We start from the raw sequence: 21,109 nt of genomic DNA, 5'->3' as shown, positions 1-21,109 counted from the left end.
CTTGACACACTGGTGGATGAATGAAGCTCCCAAATAATCTTGGACATAATAAATCTTCAAGAACTTGAAATAATTGATCTTCAAAACCTGGACAGACTTGATCAACAAAGCTTTCAATGATCTTCATAGCTGTCCAATGATGAATCTTGGATTGTCATAGTGACATAAAATCTTGAAGATATACAACTAAGGCAGCAAGCAGTGGAAAAAAACTGAATCAAGCAGCGAAAAAAAAACTGAATCAACCCAACTATAGATCCTCAAATAGGCAACAACCAAATATCTTCAATACTCTTCAATACTTCAATCTCCTCCTTACAGCAAATTCAACCCAATAACTAAAAATACCCAATGGCAATGGAGGAGAAAGCTGATCTTCAATGTTTTGCACAAATGTTCCTGCAAGTTCTGCAATGTCTGCAATGGAATTGTACAGAATCTCCCCCTCACGTGTAGTAGTACACGTGGACAAATGACGGAGATGATGTAATGGACAATGGCAAAATTTTAATTTTCCAGAATTTTCCAAAAGAGCTATGGGTAAATAAAAAAGGAAGGAATGCCAAATTATAATTTACCATAAATTTCCGAAGGTGTTATGGGTAAATACCAAAGGTTTGGGATTTGAAGGGAATTAGAAATATTGAAAGGAGACGGAGTTGGAAAAAGGATGGCATTGGCCGCATGGCTGTAATTGGGTTGAAATCCATTTTCAAATACAATCCAAGCCAAAGGGCAAACTGGTAATAAACCAGAATTTTCAAGGATAAACTAGGTAGTCAAATAGGGGAATGGACACAAGTGGGATTTAGTATGTATTGTGCAAGGACAGATTTGGAAAAGAATTTAATTTCCTAGTAGAAAGGGTAAACTAGGAAAGGAATGTAAAAAATGGATAAAAGAGAATAATAGATAAAGAGAAGGGTATTATTGGAAATCACAAAATAAGGTTTTAAGAAACCAACTTACGAAGGTTGTCTTCAACCTTATGACAGTGGCAACTCATCATGGTTGATGATCTCCTAGAACTAGCAGCACCACCTCCAACCTCCAGCCAAAAAATCAGCCGAAAAAACGATGGCAACACAATCATAGAAACCCAATCTCACGATAGACCTGCAACTCCATTGACTAAACCTTCGAATCAAGGAGGAACATCTTCACAAACCAGAAATCGAAGAACACCTTCTTCTTAATTCACTTGCTTCTCAGGAGGAGAGGGACCTCGTCGAACCGAGAAACCTTTGTCTTCGAACCCACCAACTAAAGTGGCTCCAAAATTGCAGAAAATTTGTAAATTGGTTCCTATTTTCCAGCTCTATTGAATCAAAGTCTCAATGAGTCCAAACCACAAGCATCAAACTAGTGTCAAGGCTCTGAAATTTCTCCAGGCGGTAGGACCAAACTTGATTATGGTTCCAGCTAGTTTTCTCTCACCAGAAGTTATCGATGGACATAACTTCAGAAATCGATTCTGCAGCAGTCGACTCCAATCTCCAGCATGAACCAGAAATCAATTACAAAATCTCAACAGTAGAATAGACACCGCTGCCAGAAAACCTTCGAACCTTAGGACAACAGCAGAAAATCGTTGCAGCCAAGGGTCCTCTTCAACCTTGCGATTCCAGCAAGCAACGACTGTGGAAGATTAAAAAAATCGATAAAGATTAAATGAATAGGAAACCCAAGTTGTTATTTTCTTTCTGTGAACTAGGGTTTCTCCATAAATTGGAGAACCTTGAAATAATCACTGGTTACAACAGCTCTGATACCCTTTCTAACCTCATTCACTGCAAGAAAAATTCTGATCGATAGGAACCTCCTGCTTCCCTGCGAGATTTGAAGCTTCAAGTTCTTGGATTGTTTCCCCCTCAACTTATTGGAACCAATTCCTCTTATTGAAGATCAAGACCTACGACAGTTTTTTTCAAACAAGTTCTTATCTACAGCCACCTATTATGAAGACCTTCCTTGGATTGATTACTCCCAAAATAAGGGTTTTCTCAAAACCCTGACATATATCGATCTTGGAGTTACAGGTTTCTGTTGGTGCTGATATTTGAAGGACTGATCAAGCCCCTTTGGAACTCCACTCGACCAAAGTTTCAGCCCCAAACAGTGTTTTTTTTGAAGGATTCTCCCCTCCATCGATTTCAGCCAAAACAGGGGTTTTTTTCAAAACCCTGACAATGTCAATCCAGGGGATTCCCTTGTTTGCTACTGCTGATTTTTGGAGACATACATTCTCCCATTGAAAGAGGATGCTCCACCAAATTTCAGCCCTTACCTTGAAGGAATTCTTGGGTTTCTCGTCCCACCAACTTCTCTGCGACCATGGGTGACTCAGTTAACTCGATTGCAACTTCTATTGGTGATGGCCAAGGCAAATCAGATTTTCATACCTTTCCTCCTAATCCAATCAAACATGATGGTTCCAATTACCTGCTTTGGTCTAGGTCTGCTTCCTTTGCCATTGCTGGCCGTGGACTTACTGGCCACATTAATGGCACCAGTGTTATGCCAACTGAGACTGGTCATGCTCCAGATAGTTGGCTTGCCAATAATGGGGTGCTCATGTCATACCTCATTGGTTCGATGACTTCAGATCTTGCGCATAGATTTCTTCTCCTTGATACAACCTCTCAAATATGGGCTGCTTGCAAGGAAACTTATGGGCAGCTTGGCAATGATGCCCAAGTGTACGTCCTCAGGAAGAAGGTCCTTCACATTAGTCAGGGAGAATTGTCAGTTTCCAAATACTATGCTACTTTGCGCAGCCTTTGGCAGCAATTGGACCACTTCTCTGATTATCACCCTACTACAGCTGCTGACATTACTTCTTACAAGAAGCATGTGGACAGGATCAGAGTTTATGATTTTCTAGTTGGTTTGAATGTGGAGTATGACCAAATTCAGGTTCAGGTGTTGAATAGTCCTATGCTTTGGTCTCCTCTGAGGAAAACTGTAGGGTTGCCATGCTGCACCCACCTATTACTGACAGATCAGCCCTCAAGGCTGCTGCCCCGGCTAACTCTTGCACCTGTTGGCACTGCTTTTCTTGGTGATTCTACTACAGGGATTGTTGTTTGTGAGCACTGTCACAAACCCTACCACACCAAAGAGAAGTGTTGGAAGCTTCATGGGAAACCAACTGACTTTGAAGCTAAAAGACTGACCTTGTAGGAAAGGGAGGAAATAATATGTATATCATACAGGAGCTCTAACATAGCAGACTATCCAAAGTGGGACACGAGTGGATAAATAATTTCAACACTTGCCCACTCCCAGAGGGACTCGATACCGTGACCCTTGCCTGCTCTGATACCATGTAGAAAACCTAGGACCTGTAACCAGTAACTTTAGAGAGGAGAAAAGAGAGAAGAGAAGATGGAAGAAGAATTGATTGTTATGCTTGAGTGATCTGATTGATCAGGAAAGCCCTCTATTTATAATAAAGGGAAAATTACAAAGGGGACAGAAATACCCCTACACTAGCCGACTCTATAAGAGAAGCAGTCTATACCTAATAACATAACAAATAAACCCCTAAAAAGACCAGAATACCGTGGCGGTATTCTGGTGTACATAGTCCAACACTCCCCTGCAAGCTGGAGTATACATATATTAAAAGGAAACTCTAGCTTGAACTAATAAGTAAAAAATAAATACTAACACTCCAACATTCTAACATTTCCATTGAGAGAGAAACACACCCTTTGTAGACTGGGCCACCTCGATGCCAAGAAAATAGCCCAACTGTCCCAAATCTTTAATTTCAAATTCTCGACCAAGATACATCTTGAGGCATGTTATTTCTTCAATGTCGTCCCCAGTCACCACTATGTCGTCAACATAGACAATTAAGACTGCTATCTTGGTCCCGGTGCGCTTGATAAAGAGAGTGTGATCTGCATTGCTTTGAGAATAACCAAACGAGACAATAGCACCGTGAAAACAGCCAAACAAGGCTCGAGGAGACTGTTTCAGCCCGTATAACGCACGCTTGAGCTTACATACCTTGCCATCAGTTGCTGGACTAGCAAACCCAGGAGGAATATCTAGATACACCTCTTCTTCGAGCTTCCCATGTAGGAAGGCGTTCTTCATATCAAGTTGTTGCAAGGTCCACCCAAGATTGACTGCACATGAGAGGATGACTCAAATGGTGTTCATCTTCGCAACCGGTGCAAATGTCTCCTGATAATCCAGACCATATGTCTGTGTAAATCCTTTAGTAACCAGCCTCGCCTTGTAGTGATCTACAGACCCATCAACGTTGTGCTTGACAACAAATACCCACTTACAGCTCACAGTCCTCTTGTTAGGAGGAAGAGCCACCAAATCCCATGTACTGTTCTTCTCCAAAGCCTGCATTTCTTCCACCATTGCTGCCTTCCACCTTGGTTCTCTAAGAGCCTCCTGCCAATTCTGAGGAATGGAAACAAAAGACAAAGACGATACAAAGGCACGAAAATATGGAGACAGACACCAATACGAAACAGCCTTAGAGATAGGATGTTGCGTACAAGTTCTAGTCCCTTTACGGAGGGCAATGGGAAGATCAAGAGACGGATCAGGTAAAGAGGAATCTAATGATATGAATTCAGAGGTGGTCATTACCAGATGGAGCTAAACCTGAAACCGGATCTGATGCAGGAGTCGGTTGGCTAGGTAGAGTTGATGCAGCTGTGGTAGGCTCTATTTTCTTTTCACGAGGTTGCCGATGATAAACAATGTCATAAGGGACAATAACAGGCTGAGAGGTATCTTGGACTGTATCAGTAGCAGCTGAATCATCCAAGTGCCCCCCTTGAATAGGAGAAATGGGAAGAAGGGCTGAACCCGAACCATGAGGCACATTATCAATGAGAACCAAGGTCCCCTCATGAGGAGATGCTGAAGGGAAGTAGGGAACAGCCTCATTAAAAATGACATCCATGATAACATACATCCGCCGTGTAGGGGGGTGATAGCAGATTAGCAGTAGTAACCCTTCTGAGTTGGTGAATATCCCACGAAGATGCACTTCAATCCACGAGGTTTTAACTTCCTAGGGTGTTGATGGTTCTGGGCAAAGCAAAGACAGCCAAACACTTAAGGCGGAACTATGAAGCTAGTAGAGCCCTGGAGAGCCTGGATAGGCGATACGAAGTCTAGAACACGATTGGGCATCCGATTGATCAAATAAGCTACAGTAAGGACTGCCTCACCCCAATAAGAAAGAGGCACATTCATCTCAAAAAGCAAGGAGCGAGCAACTTCAAAGAGATGGTGATTCTTCCGTTCTGAGCTGGTGTATCAACACAGCTGGTTTGGTGTAAAATACCATGAGTGTCAAGATATGTACGAAACGCGCCATCTAAATATTCCAAACCATTATCACTGCGAAGAACCTGGATAGTGGCTTGGAATTGTGTGCGAACCATGCTGTGAAAGGACTGAAAACAGCGGAACACTTCACTCTTGTGGCGCATCAAGTAGAGCCAGGTAAGTCGAGTATGACAATCAATAAAAGATACGAACCATCTAAAACCAGATAAAGAATTACACCTGCTGGACCCCATACATCAGTGTGGATTGACATAAATGATAAAGTACTTCTTTTATTGGAATTAGAATATGAAACCCGAGTTTACTTGGCTAAAATGCATGCCTCACTAAACAAATCCTTGGAATTACAACCAGAAAATAAAGAGGGATTAGACCTAACTAAGGTCCCCACAGGCGGGTGACCCAATCGTTTATGCCAAAGTAAAAGGGAAGACGAATCCAAAGAAGCTGGAGCTGCTGATTTGAAGAAACTGGAGCTGTTGATTGTGTCGGATGGGCTTGATGGGTTGGTGAAACTTCCTCATCAAGCAAATAGAGACCACCACGAGCCCTACTAGAGCCAATTGTTTCTCCTGTCACCATATCCTAAAACAAATAGTAAGAGGGAAAAAAATATTACTTTGCAATTTAAGTTAGAAGTAAGGCGATGAATGGAAAGAAGGTTTGTAGAGAACTCAGGAACATGCAAAACATGACGTAAAGTTAAAGTAGGAGTACAAACAATCAAACCTTGTCCAAAGACAGGAGAGAATGTCCCATTTGCAATGCGAACCTTGTCTTTACCAGAACAAGGAGTGTAATGAGAAAAAAGACTAGAATCACCGATCATGTGATCTGAAGCGCCCGAGTCAATAATCCAGGGACGAGGGGCAGCAGATACACAACCAGCGAAAGCTATACCTGAGATGGCAGAAGAACCTGATGGTACCGAGGTAGAAGAGGAGGCAGCAGCTGGATTGGCTGTGGCAGGAGAGTCTAACTTGGTGACCAATTGGCGGGGCAGCATGGTGACTTCATCAGGCATAGGAGGAGCAGCCAGCAGCAGTAGGAGTAGGCATGGCAGGTGCAGCACCATCAGCAGCCTCTGAAAGATTTGCAGAAGACTTGCGGTTCTTACCACGGCCCTTGGTAGAGCCCTCAGCTGGACGGCCCTGAAGCTTCCAACAGGTATCCTTGTTATGCCAGAGTTTCCCACAATAATCACACTTAAAGGGCTGTTTGTCAGAAGTAGCACGGTCAGTAGACTTAGTAGTACCACCCTAATATGGTCAAGTGATTTTGGAAGCTAAGGCTGATCACTCTGGAGCAGGTGGCGCAGAAGGGGGAAGCATGGCTGATCTGCAGGTATCTTCAAGCTGAATCAAGGAGTATGATTGTTCCAATGTGGGAAATGGATCACGACTGAGAATCTGAGAACAATACTGATCATATTCCATATTCAGACCAGCCAGAAAATCGTAAACACGGAAAGCAGTAACATCCGCAGCCGTAGAGCATTGAAAGTCATCATAATAATCCAAATCTTGCCAGAGAGAACGCAACTTAGAGTAATACTGAGATAATGTGAGGGTACCTTGCTTAGTCTCATGCAGTTTCTTCCGTAACTCATAGACCTGTGCATCGTTCCCCACTTGTGAGTATGTGTCCTAAGCAGCCTTCCAAATCTTGGCTGCAGTATCCAATAGCATATATCCCCGGGCAATCTGAGGTTGCATTCTGCTGAAGAGAAAAGACATAACATGAGAATTGGCTGAACTCCATCTTTCTTGTTCGGCTTCAGCCGTGGGCTTTGGCTTAGCACCAGTAAGATAGCCATAGTACCCACGAGAATCAACAAAGACAAAGACGGATCTAGACCACATCAAATAATTTCCCCCATCAAGTTTAATAGCACATGGAGGGAAGGTTGGGTATGAACGCCTGCCATCATCTGCAGAAGAACCACTAGAGGCCTCCGAACCATTCATCTCCGATTGGATAAAGGAGTTCTGGAAAAAATCTAAGGAATCTATTGTGGAAAGAGAAACGATACAGCTAGAGAAAAAAAAACTCGATTTGAGAGAGAGACCTGAGAAATTGAGAAGCACAGGAGATATTGCAACCCAAGAAGAAAACGATACTAGGGAATGCCTGAAAAAAAAATGATAACCAGAAGGTGATTTCAGACAAAAAAAAAAATCGAAATTAGGCTTGAAACTAAGAATCGATAGGGAGAAAAATTTTCGATCTTTAAAGAGAAACCTGAAAGATCGAAGGAAGGAAGATGGCTGAAACCCAAAAAAAAATCCACAAAAAATATGGATTAAGCCCTTCAAATCATTAATTTAATGAAGGGAACCAAAAACAAGGGCAAACAAAAGCCCTCAGTGGCTTAGAAGATCGCCACCGAGGAAGCGGAAGTGGTGGGTGGTGGTGGCGCTAGAAGGGAAGAAGAGAGAAGACGGTGATCCCTAGGTGGAAGTGGGGTAGTGGCGGTAGGTGAAAAATTCGAGAAAGGGAGAAAAAAAAAACGATGGGAATTTTTTTTCTAGTACCCTAGATCGATTCTTGCTCTGATGCCATGTTGGATTGGAGAGAATAGGACTTGTGTCATTATGACACTAGTCCTTTTTATTTATAATATCAGGAATAGGGTTACAATGAATACAAAATATAGAAACTACCCAAAATACCCTTATTCCCTTAAACCCAAATTACAACAATAACAAATCTCCACCTTGGCCTGAATTCTCCTCCAACAAGCAAACACAGCTGAAATCTTCATATTCTCCAATAGCCCTTTCAAGGGCTCAACTCAAATACAACAAACTCTAATCAAGTTCAAGCAATGCTCGAACTTGGTAGCACATAAAGGCTTTGTCAACATATCAGCTGGATTGTTTTCAGTACCAATCTTCAACATTGGATATTGCCTTGAGCAACTATCTCTTTAACAAGATGATACCGAACATCAATATGCTTTGTCTTCTCATGATACATCTGATCTCTTGTCAAATGAGTAGCACTCTGGCTATCATAGTGAACAACAGTCACCTCATGATCCATGCTGAGCTCTCCCAACAAACCTCTAAGCCAGATAGCTTCTTTAACTGCCTCAGTCATTGCCATATACTCTGCTTCAGTAGAAGATAATGCAACTGTAGCCTATAAAGTAGCTTTCTAACTAACCGCACATCCTCCAAGAGTAAATACATTTGTGAGTGATCTCCTCTTGTCAAGATCATCTGCATAATCTAAATCAACATAACTAGATAAATTGTCAACATTCCTTCCAAACTCCAAGCAAACTCCAGAAGTCCCCTTCAAATATCTAAGTATCCATTTCACTACTTCCTAGTGAGTTTTACCTGAACATGACAAGTATCTACTCACCACACTAACTGCTTGTGAAATGTCAGGACGAGTACAAACCATAACATACATAATGGAATCAACTGCACTAGAGTATGGAACATGTAATAAGTACTTCACCTCTTCATCTGTCTGAGGTGATAGAGCGGTTGAAAGTCTAAAATGAGATGCAATAGGAGTACTTATAGGTTTGGCATCTTTTATGCCAAAACGCTCCAACACCTTCTCAATGTATTTTTGTTGAGATAGCCATAGTTTCCCTGCTTTTCTATCCTTTGTAATCTCCATACCAAGAATCTTCCTTGCTACCCCCCAAATCCTTCATCTCAGATTCAGAATTTAACTGTTGCTTCAACCTATTGATCTCATTCCTGTCTTTAGACGCAATCAACATATCATCAACATAAAGAAGAATATATATGAATGATCCATTAGAGAGTTTTCTAAAGTATACACAACAGTCATACTGGCACCTATTGTAACCAAAACCTGCCATAACTAAATCAAATCTCCTATACCATTGTCTGGGAGACTGCTTCAAGCCATATAAGGACTTCTTCAATAGGCATACATGGTCCTCCTTACCCTCAATAACAAAACCCTCAGGTTGACGCATATAAATATGTTCTTCCAATTCACCATGCAAGAATGTTGTTATCACATCTAGTTGTTCTAGCTCCAAATCAAGCATGACAACTAAAGCAAGCAAGACACGAATAGAGCTATGCTTAACAACAGGTGAGAAAACATCATTAAAGTCAACTACATATACCTGACTGTAGCCCTTTGCAACCAATCTTGCCTTGTACCTACCATCTTCAACACTTGAGGTAGATTCCTTCTTCTTGAAGACCCATTTACAACCAACAAATTTCTTCCCTCTTAGCGGCTTGACAAGCTCCCAAGTCTGATTTTTGTAAAGAGATTCAACATCATTCATGGAAATCAACCATTTTGTGGAATCAACTGAAGAGATAGCTTTTGAATATGTTGCAGGCTCACTATTTTCAATTGTATCTGCAACAGACAATGCCTAGGCAACAATTTCAGCATGACCATATTTTTGTGGTGGTCTAAGATTCCTCCTTGGTCTATGCCTGGCAATGCTATACCGCTCTTCTTCTTGATCCCCTTGAGCTTCATCTTCTTCAGTGAAAGTAGGTAGCTGAACTGAAGTAGATAGTGTTTTGTTTGAAGATGGACCATCAATTTCAATCTCCACCTTCTCCCCAGAATTTTTTTGGCTTTCATCACACTGAACATGAGTTTCTTTTCTAGGATACAACATAGCCGACTCATCAAAAATAACATCTCTGCTAATCAGAAATTTAGGAGACTTTGGATCAGGACACCACAATCTGAATCCCTTCACTCTAGATCCATACCCAAGAAAAATACATTTCTTGGCCCTTGGTTCCAACTTGCCATCATTCACATGTGCATAAGTAGGACATCCAAAAATCTTTAAATTTGAATAGTCAACAGGCTTACCTGACCAAACCTCCTATGGAGTGTTGCACTCAATAGTTGTGCAAGGAGATTTATTCACCAACCAAGCTACTGTGTTTATTGCTTCTGCCTAGAACTCCTTGCCCAATCCTGCATTTGACAACATACACCTTGCATTTTCCGATAAGGTTTTGTTCATACATTCTGCCACTCTATTCTGCTGAAGTATCTTCACAACTGTGTGATGTCTTGCAATCCTCTCATTTTTACAGAACTCATTGAAATTACCTTCACAAAGTTCTAGGCCGTTGTTGGTTTAATTTGCTTCCCAATCTGCTTCTCAAGCAAAATTTTCCATTACTTAAAAGTGACAAATACTTCATTTTTGTGCTTCAAAAAATAGACCCAGACCTTCCTAGAAAAATCATCAATGAAAGTGAGCAAATGTCTAGCACCAGTTCCCTTTCAGGGAACCTTGGAGGGACCCCAAAGATTTGAATGAATGTAGTCTAGAGTTCCCTTGGTCCTGTGAATAGCAGTACTGAAGCTGACCCTCTTCTACTTCCCAAACACACAAAGCTCACAGAACTCCATTTTACCTGTACTCTGACCACACAATAGACCCCTTTTACTTAATGATGCCATCCCTCTTTCACTCATATGGCCCAACCTCATGTGCCATAAATTAGTGACATTAGATTCAGACATTTTTGATGAAGCTACTGCAATAGACCCATTGACTGTAGTACCCTACAACACATTCAAATTGCCAACCTTCATTCTTTTCATCAGTAAGAGAGCACCTTAGTTGATCTTCATGACTCCACCTTTAGCTGTATATTTGCACCCATTTGAATCAAGAGTGCCTAAACTGATGAGATTCCTCTTCAAGTCAGGAACATACTAGACATCCGACAAGATTCTGAAAATGCCATCATGCATCCTGATTCTGATTTTCTCCTTTCCAACTGTTTTACAAGAAGCATTGTTGCCCATTATCATCACAACTCCACCTTGAGCTGATTCATATGAGTAGAACCATTCACGGTTGGGGCGCATATGGTGGGAACACCCGGAATCAAGAATCTATTCATTTTGTGATTTGATTTTGTCATCAGTCACCAAAAGCATCTCAAACCCACTCTCATTTGCATCAATACTAGCCTCTGTAGAGTTTTCTTTCTTCTGTTGGTTTTGGGCACAACCATTTGCTTTTTGTTTATTTAAAAGCTTGTAGCATTCGGATTTAACATGCTCCTTCTTCTTGCAGTAGTTGCAGGTCAAATTCTTATGCTTAGATTTCGACCTAGCCTTCTTCTTGTCACTATTTGAACCCCTTTCAGTAGTTCTCCCCCTAACCACCAAACCAACACCCTCAGATTTACTTGATGCCACTTCATCATCAATTTTTTGCTTGCTTAGCAGATTCTTTTTGACATCCTCGATAGAGATGGTCTCTCTTCCATAAATCATGGTGTCTCTAAAATGCTTATATGATGGAGGTAGAGAACATAATAATAACAGGGCTAAATCTTCATCATCAATCTTAACATCTACTGCTTTCAAATCAGTAACGATAGAGTTAAAATCAGAACTCTGGATTTAAGAGAATTAACTTTACCCATACGAAGGGTATACAATTGTTGCTTCAATTGCAACCTGTTGGTGAGAGATTTGGTGAGATACAAGTTCTCTAACTTCACCCACAACTCTGCAGCTGTCTTCTTTGAGAGAACTTCTTGCAAAACGTCATTCAGAAGACATAACTGAATAGCCAAAAGGGCTTTATCATCCATCTCGTTCCAATCATCATCGGACATAGTTGCAGCAGGTTTCTTTGCCTTCCCAAATAAGGTTTCCTTCAATCCTTGCTGTGTAAGAACAACCATCATCCGAACCTGCCGTAAGCTGAAGCTAATGTTGCCATCGAACTTGTCAATGTCGTATTTCGTTGATGTATAAGCCATGGATGCAGTGATTGAAGCAACCAAGAGCTCTGATACCAATTTGTTAAAACAAACACCAAACAAAATACGTACATAAACGAAAACAGAGCAAGATGACACGAAGATTTAACATGGTTCACACATCAATATGGTGTGCTACGTCCATGGGCAACGCTGAAGATGTTTCACTATGTAAATCGGAGAAAGTTACAATGAAGATCTCTCAAGAACACCCAAAAATGGCACTGTTGCTCTCTCCTAGAAACCCTAAATCGAAAACCCCAAACCTCACTCTCTTTACTACAAAGCGGTTAAAGAATATAAATACTCCGCTACTATCACAGATCTTAGAAAATGGTTCCATTCGGGTCGCCACCAAAAATGTCGGAGTGGGTCATTCTTCTAAACGAGTACAAGATTTCGAGACATACATACATAACAACATTGATTGTCCATTTTGAAAGAGCACACATACTAAGGAATAGTTATTAATTCTCCAGCTTTCAACTATTTTCGGTTATGGACATCTTGTCAAAATTATGGTATATGCATGTGGTTAATGCTATTCTCTTTGGCATTCTCTTTCCTGGCTTAAAACTGGATTTCTTTTTTCACATCAGATCACGGCCACACTTATATTTGCTGCTGCCTGTGCATCTGCTGGCATCACAGTGCTTATTGGCGATGATTTGAATGATTGCGCACAGAACCATTGTGCCAGGTTTGAGACAGCAACAGCAATGGCCTTTCTGAGCTGGTTCACTGTCTCTCCATCTTTTCTCTTGAACTTTTGGTCACTGGCATCCCGGTGAAACTAAATAGGAAGAAGGCAATATTTTCATAAAAGTTTGTGTTTTTTTGTGTGATCTCCCCTAAAAGTTTATTGAGATTTTAATCACACTTCCTGTGTATATTTTGTGAATTGGGGGATTATAATAGAAAGTATTTGGAATACATCTTGCATTTCTGCAAGAAAGCCCTCGATGAATTATTAGAGGTTGTTCTACAAATAAGAAAATTGCTTCATTCCCACTCCTAGACCTTCCAAGTAACGATTGCTTTTAAGTTTTGACATAAAAGTGGAGTCGATCAGTTTAGATGTTGTTGCAACTCTTCAAAGCAACTAAACGCTTAGTCTTAAACCATACGAAACAAAATAACTTTTTTTTTTTTTTTGAATGCAACACTTATTTCTGTTTTTATGTTTTCAAAGGGGCATGCCCATTCTGTGCATCTTTTGCCACACCCTCTCAGTGATTGCAAGTAACTGATATGTTACAATCTTCTTATCTCCATGCCTTCAATGAGCATTTGATCAACTCCTCTAAAATGATATAGTAAACAATTCAATATACAATGAGATTCCCCTAAATTGTCTACATGTCAATTAATTGCTTACCGCAACCAAATAAACCACCATGTATGGGTTCCCCCCTCCCCCCCTCTTTGGGTAGTAAGTCCCGATTGTTTTTCAATTTCCCTTGTTCAAACAGTTCCATAGAAACAATTTCGAAACCACAACAACATCATGTTGAGAAATCAAATTGGTGTAAAATTTAACATATGATCAGGTGATGATTTGCAAAACATGTCCTCTACATTTGGCACCTCAACCATTCAGCCGGGGATTTAATAATAAACGTTTAAACCATACGGGTTTTGCCACGTTTTATTTCCGCATGATTGCGTACCATAAAAGCTGGGCAAGAGTGGGGACTTGTTGAAGGTTCAATAAGTCGGAGTGCCAATAAGTCGGAAATTTGAGTGTCAAATTTGTCTATATCGGCCTTGATGTAGAGGATGGGTTTAACCCGAATAATCGTGTTAGGATTAGTCAGTTGGATGGAACACCAACGATGGCTTTGTTCCCAGTGAAGAAGGGGGTGGTCACTAAAATTGGAGGCTAATTTGTCTAGGAGCCAATGGGAGATGGCGGTGTGAACAGAATTAGGCCAATTAACGGAGGTAATCTGTTCAAGGACAGAAGAGGAAATCCGTTGGGGAGTGAAAGCTGAATCATCACAAACAGATTTGTGAGACGTCAGTAAAGGAAGGGACACATCACCAGAAGGATGGTGAATTTGAATAGAATTAGAATGCAAGATGAATGGCAGATACTTATGCATAAAGTTCGTGCCAAGAATAAAATCACCATGCATGTTAGGAAAACAAGTAATTTTGGGAATCATAAATTGCTTGTTTTGGAGAAAGATTGGGATATTGTGAGCTCGATACTCAAGGGTCGTTGTTGGACCTGAAACGCCACTAATGTACGTGGGCTGTTCCAATTTTTCCCAAAGGTATCCAGGGATAGCAGTTATTTTACAAATGCAGCTGGTAGCACCGGTATCCATCAGGACATCGAGAGAATATGGTTTGAAACCAGGAAAATCAAAATGGCCCTTAACATAGGTATAGTTTTTGGGATTTTGATTAGATTGGAAGAAAATATCGGTGTCAGTTGTGACATACCGATGAAAGATATTAATGATAGCAGTAGAATCGGTGTCAGAAAAATCTTTACGAAGAGGAGCTTTGTATGCTCGAGCAGAGGGAGGTATCCAATTCTGTGGATACAGTCCAGGCACATTGCGAGGAACATAGGAGGAGTTAGAATGGCGAGAAGAAGAGCCAATCGAAGCATTAGCTGAGCCGGCTATGGCGGATCTAAGGGAAGGGGTACTAGCAGTCCGAGGTAAAGAGAGAGAGCCAGTAGAACATCGTCTGAAATAAAGATTATTTCCAGAAGCCTGTAGGTCGAAGGTAGGAGGAGAAGGAGTAGTGATATTTTGAGGAGTATCAAGAATATCAGAAAGCATCCATTCCGGAGGAAGTTGGATATCATGCCAATCGAGTAATCGAGGTTGGATCTCGTGTTCGAAAGGTTTTGGTTCAAAAAGTTCTACGAACCATTTATCCGGAAGGGGCAATAGTTTAGTAGAGGTAACATTGGTTAACTCATGTAAACATTTCCAGCTAACAGCGAGATTGTGGCTGTCGGCTTTCATGCCGGTCCATTGGGTCTTAATTTTAAGAACCACGGAATCACAAAGATTGGGATCTTGGACAGAGAGAAAGAAATTGGGTCGTAGTTTGAACCAAACTGAACCGTGAATGAGATTTGACTCAATTCCACCGATTAAGGCATTAATTGGATCAGCAAGGAATCGTTTGTCAAAGACAGCAATGACAACAGGAGTGTCTATGCCTTGGCGAAAGAGTGCCGTGAGTTCAATTTGAATGAGACCAATGTGAATGTATCTCAAACGAGGATGTTTGGCTACTAATCGTTGGATTTGAGCCGGATTGAACAGAGAGATTTCAAGAGACGCGTCATCAGTAGACTGAGCAGTGGTATTGCCACACGCTTGGTCAAAGAAACGTCGAGACCAGAGGTTAAGCTTGGAAAGCTTATAAACCTCGTCATGCTTAATAGACTTAAGCTTAGTGAAGAGATTAGGGTCAAAAGAGACATCTTCACGAAGGAGATTATTAAGGGAAACCGAGTCACTTTCAAGTGAAGGAATCGGTTGGATTTCAATAGGAGTCGAATCGGTTGTAGACTCGTTTTCCATAAAGATGAAATCGGAGGAGTCGTCATCGGAATCGGATAAATCGGATTCAGAAAAGACTTCATAAAGAAGTTCTGTGTGGTCAGAAACTTCGGAGAAGAAAAGAATCTCGTAGTTACATTCGTCTAGGTAACGAATCATCTTACAGGCATTCTTGGATTTGTTGGGACATTCGTTTGCAAAATGGCCCTTTTCATTACAGAGGTAGCAGGTACATTGAGACTTGTCCTTTTTACCAGTGTAAGGGGTACGTTTGGAAACAAAACGTTTTTTGGTGAAACGCTTGTTTGAATGGGAAGAAAAGTCTTTAGGGAAATCTTTTTTATGGAATTTCTTCCAATGATACCTTTTTTTCTTTGAACGAAACGGAAAGGAATTTAAAGACTTAGGCTTGGTTGTTGAGAAATGAGATGGCTTTGTCCCAAACTCAAATTCATTTTGAAGAAGATCCTTGCAGAGACCAGGAGAGACCTTCTGTTTCAACTGTTTGGCAGCACGGGCCTTTAAACAGTGATCAAGGATACGGCGAAACACGAAATTGATTCGGTTGCCAAGGATATCAACGCTTTTGGAGTCGTTGATAAAACCAGGGTATGTCGTGTGATATAATTCATCCCATGGTGGAGGAAGTTTAGGAAAGAATTGTTCCTTCCAATAATCAGATTTTGATGGATCTAATAATTGAAAAAGAGACATGTATTTTTTCGAAAAAGCTTCAAATTCATTTAAATTATTAAGCTTAATCTTAGTGAGGTTGAAACTGACATCTTCTGCAAGCTTGTCAGGGTGATGGTAACCACAAAACTCAGATTTTAAGAGCTTCGTGAATTCGACCAGGACCTTCTCAGGGTTTGAGACATAGGTCAAGAGGGTAGTTTTGGCAACTTTCCCGTCGTCTGTTTGGTCAAACTTTTTAATGAATTGCAAGACATCACCTTGCAGGGAACCACAGAAGTATTCTAGGAATTGTTCAACCTTCCAGGTGGCTTTGTTATTGGTAAGCAACAAAGAAAAGGTTTGAGCCCATTCAGTGATTGCCTTATCATAATCTTTAATGGCAATATTGGTCAGATCCAAATAAGTGCCATAGGAGGCTAAGCCATATTTGTGGAGGTCATCTTTTCGGGTAAGGATGGAAACCTCAGGATTAGTGGTATTGACTTCGTCAGTACCAAAAGAAGTGCGGGCCCCGGTATGGGGTTGGAAGTCCGCATCAGTTTCAAGATGGTCTGTTGAACCAATCTTGCGTTTAGAAGAAGATTCTCCAGCAGTGGGAGTACTGTGGACAACAGGAGGTGAGTCAGGGATAGACTCGGGAGGTGACTCAAAGTCAGAGTCAGACGAGGCTGAGTCAGAGGATGATTCATTAAGAATTTCGTCGTCTTCGTCATCGTCAGAGAAGAGCACAAAATTATGTGCGACAAAACTCTGTTGGTTTTCAACATAGAATTGTTGCATCATGGAGAGAGCATCAGTCTCTAAGATTAAGAGATCACCAGCAAGAGGAAAGTAAACCGAGGGACAAGATTGGGTAATCTCGGCCTGAATGTCAAGGACTGTCTGTGTGCCAAACGGAGTCCAAGAGAAGTCAACATCTTTTTTCAATTTTAATAAAAGACTTTTTTCTTTAGTTGAGAGGTCTTTTATGTAATTGCATCCATAGTTAAGGATTCCTAGGAACTGTTGGAGATGCTGTTTGTCTCGTAAGACAGAGGGAAAATCTTTGATTTTAATCAAGATGTGGTCTTGGAGTTGGAGTCCATGATCGCTAAGGATGAGACCAAGAAATTCGATTTGAGTTTTTTCGAGTTCGATTTTCATGGGAGAGAGGATTATTCCATGCTTGAGGAATAAATCACTGATGATACGAAAATGTTTCGTATGTTCAGTAGGGGAATCGGAGAAGACGAGAATGTCGTCGATATACGCCACACAAAAAGAGAGAGAACCAAAGATGGAGTCAATCCAACGTTGAAAAATCTGAGGGGCCGTACATAATCCGAAGGGCATAACCGTCCATTGGAATGGCGATTAAAAGGAGTGGAGAAAGCTGTGAGAGGTTTGGAGTCCTCAGTGAGCTTAATCTGCTAGAAACCAGATTTTAAGTCAAACTTACTATAAATCTTAGCCTGTTTGGCACGGTGGATGAGAACGTCTTTGCGAGGGATGAAGTATCCGTCGAAGACAATGTGCTGGTTTAAACGTTTGTAGTTTATAACCATACGGGCTTTGCCACGTTTTATTTCCGCATGATTGCGTACCATAAAAGCTGGGCAAGAGTGGGGACTTGTTGAAGGTTCAATAAGTCGGAGTGCCAATAAGTCGGAAATTTGAGTGTCAAATTCATCTATATCGGCCTTGATGTAGAGGATGGGTTTAACCCGAATAATCGTGTTAGGATTAGTCAGTTGGATGGAACACCAACGAGGGCTTTGTTCCCAGTGAAGAAGGGGTTGGTCACTAAAATTGGAGGCTAATTTGTCTAGGAGCCAATGGGAGATGGCGGTGTGAACAGAATTAGACCAATTAACGGAGGTAATCTGTTCAAGGACAGAAGAGGAAATCCGTTGGGGAGTGAAAGCTGAATCATCACAGACAGATTTGTGAGACGTCAGTAAAGGAAGGGACACATCACCAGAAGGATGGTGAATTTGAATAGAATTAGAATGTAAGATGAATGGCAGATACTTATGCATAAAGTTCGTGCCAAGAATAAAATCACCATGCATGTTAGGAAAACAAGTAATTTTGGGAATCATAAATTGCTTGTTCTGGAGAAAGATTGGGATATTGTGAGCTCGATACTCAAGGGTCGTTGTTGGACCTGAAACGCCACTAATGTACATGGGCTGTTCCAATTTTTCCCAAAGGTATCCAGGGATAGCAGTTGTTTTACAAATGCAGCCGGTAGCACCGGTATCCATTAGGACATCGAGAGAATATGGTTTGAAACCAGGAAAATCAAAATGGCCCTTAACATAGGTATAGTTTTTGGGATTTTGATTAGATTGGAAGAAAATATCGGTGTCAGTTGTGACATACCGATGAAAGATATTAATGACAGCAGTAGAATCGGTGTCAGAAAAATCTTTACGAAGAGGAGCTTTGTATGCTCGAGCAGAGGGAGGTATCCAATTCTGTGGATACAGTCCAGGCACATTGCGAGGAACATAGGAGGAGTTAGAATGGCAAGAAGAAGAGCCAATCGAAGCATTAGCTGAGCCGGGTATGGCGGATCTAAGGGAAGGGGTACTAGCAGTCCGAGGTAAAGAGAGAGAACCAGTTCTGCCAGCTCTCGAGCTCCGCTTCTTACCCTTCTCTGATCTTCTCCTTTTCTTTTTCTATCTCCATTTCGATACCTTCTCTAAGGATCCAAGTCTGCAAACAAAGTTTTGATGCCCTATATGTATGGAGATGATCATTCGTGGAGTCTATTTTTCGGTGCAGAGAGAGATCAAGAAATACGGAATTTGAATGAAAATTTTGAAGAACAAAGTGTATTTCTGATTTTTTTTTTAAAAAAAAAAGGTAAATTACATGGACCACCCTTGTACTTTTGACCCATACTCACAACACTCTCTGTATTTTCAAAAATCACTTCTGTCCCCTTTTAGAGTAACGGTGTTAACTTAAAACAATCAAAAAAATTGAAAAGTCGATTTTAACCTCAACCCATTCCCTATTATAACCCACCCATCCCTTTCCTTCACTTTTGAAAACAACTTAGGCACTTAATGTTGGCTCAAGTGAACCTCAGTAAATTGTTGAAGACCTGCAAAACAGAGCTCCAAAAGCCGCCTTCTCCTCCACTGGTGACCTGAAAAGCTACAGTACGACCTCCTCTTCTCTTGATGCAAAGGTTAGGGTTGAGTTGAATCACCCTAACCTTTGCATCACCATTCCATTCCCCCTAGCCCAACCTCCTCTGCTACGGTAAGACCTCCCCCTAACCCAGCCTCTGCAACCTTATGCATCATCAATGTAGAGGTCTCCGGCACTGGAGGAGCATATAGCCATGTATATGTGTCTCAATAACATGTCTTCTTGCCTATACATTATGGAGGGTGGTCTAGGGAATTATAAAGACAGTTTGTCTCAATAACATGTCTGCTTGCCTCAGCAATTGTTAACATTTTGCTTACCGTTATTATATTTACATGTTTCTTTTGTAGAGAAATAATGTCATCAAGAAGTGTGAATGACAACAACACCCAAGGTTCTTTAAAAAATTTAACTGTAACAGAAGAGTAACAGTGAGAATATCAGAGTCTCAACACAATAAAAACAAGTTATACTACTGTTGCTTAGATACACCAGCAAGTTATACTATTATTGCTTAGATACACCAGCATGGCTGTGGATACTTCTCATGGTGTGATCCCATGGATGCACCAAGAGGATTGTCTTTGAGTAGAGGCAATTCCCAGACAGTTTTAAGTGAAAGAAGTCCAGAATTACAACAGATGAAGGAAGAGATCCGACGTTTGAAGAATATTTAATTAATCAGATGGAAAATTCAAATGAAAAAAAATGAAGTCTAGGTAAAATTGTAATAACTTTGCTTCTTGTGATATTCATAATGTTGCTTGTAGGAGAATGACAATCCAGGTGTTGTAATTAAATGGGAAGCACTTTGGTGATGTTTTCAATGAAATTGTGTCTTCGGTTTAGAACACTGATGTTTATTACTTATGCTTCGATGGTTTAGTGGAACAAGGACCTAATCATCCATCTACTATGATATGGGAAAGAAAAAAAAAACCCTAAAAATCATTGCCTTAACCAAATAAGTTTTTCTTGTAATACTTTCAATCATAATTCAAACAAAACCCATAAATTGCATCCATAGTAGAACCAAATTCCATTCCATCAAATACTTTCAACAAAAAATAAAACATTGGTGCCTTTAAGGCACCAGGGCCGGATGGTTTTCAGGCTTGCTTATACCACCAGTTCTGGGATTTTATTTGGAAGGACATTGTAGAGTTTGTGCATGTTTTTTTTGGTGATGAGTTTATTTCATCAGGTTGCAACCACACTCTTCTCTGTATGATCCCTAAAAAAGATAATGCCTCTTTTGCTGTTGTCTTTAGACCTATTAGCTTGTGTAATGTTTCCTACAAAATTCTAGCTAAAGTCATGGCTAATAGACTGAAACCACTCCTCTCTTCTTTTATCTCACCTTTTCAAGTTGTCTTTATCTCTGGTAGGCAAATTGTTGATAATATCATTATTGTACAAGAAATTTTCAACTACCTTAACTAAAAAAACTTAGGAAAAATGGGTTTTGCTGCTATTAAACTTTATATGTCCAAGGCCTATGATAGGGTTGAATGGCAGCTGATTGGTAACCTTTTTTTGCTTCCTAGGTTTGAATGAACATTGGATTTTTTCTGGTGCATAAACTTATGTCTACCTCTTCCTTTTCTTTCAAAATTAATGATAGCCCCTTTGGTTTCC

At 40.7% G+C, this 21,109-nt stretch overlaps 1 protein-coding gene across 1 annotated transcript in view; it reads left to right on the top strand.

The window, feature by feature from the left end:
- Positions 1-13,049, top strand: part of LOC122653828 (CASP-like protein 5A1) — a 53,642-nt gene extending 40,593 nt beyond the window's left edge. Inside the window, exon 3 of the mRNA XM_043847778.1 lies at positions 12,698-13,049. Coding sequence (XP_043703713.1) covers positions 12,698-12,889 — 192 coding nt within the window. The 3' untranslated portion in view covers positions 12,890-13,049. The remainder of the gene's footprint in view (positions 1-12,697) is intronic.
- The last annotated feature ends 8,060 nt before the right edge of the window (positions 13,050-21,109 follow it).

Source organism: Telopea speciosissima, chromosome 3 (genome assembly GCF_018873765.1).
Source record: "Telopea speciosissima isolate NSW1024214 ecotype Mountain lineage chromosome 3, Tspe_v1, whole genome shotgun sequence".
Taxonomy (NCBI): Eukaryota; Viridiplantae; Streptophyta; class Magnoliopsida; order Proteales; family Proteaceae; genus Telopea; species Telopea speciosissima.
The sequence above is the reverse complement of the archived record's forward strand: the minus strand, read 5'-3'. Positions and strand labels throughout refer to the sequence as shown.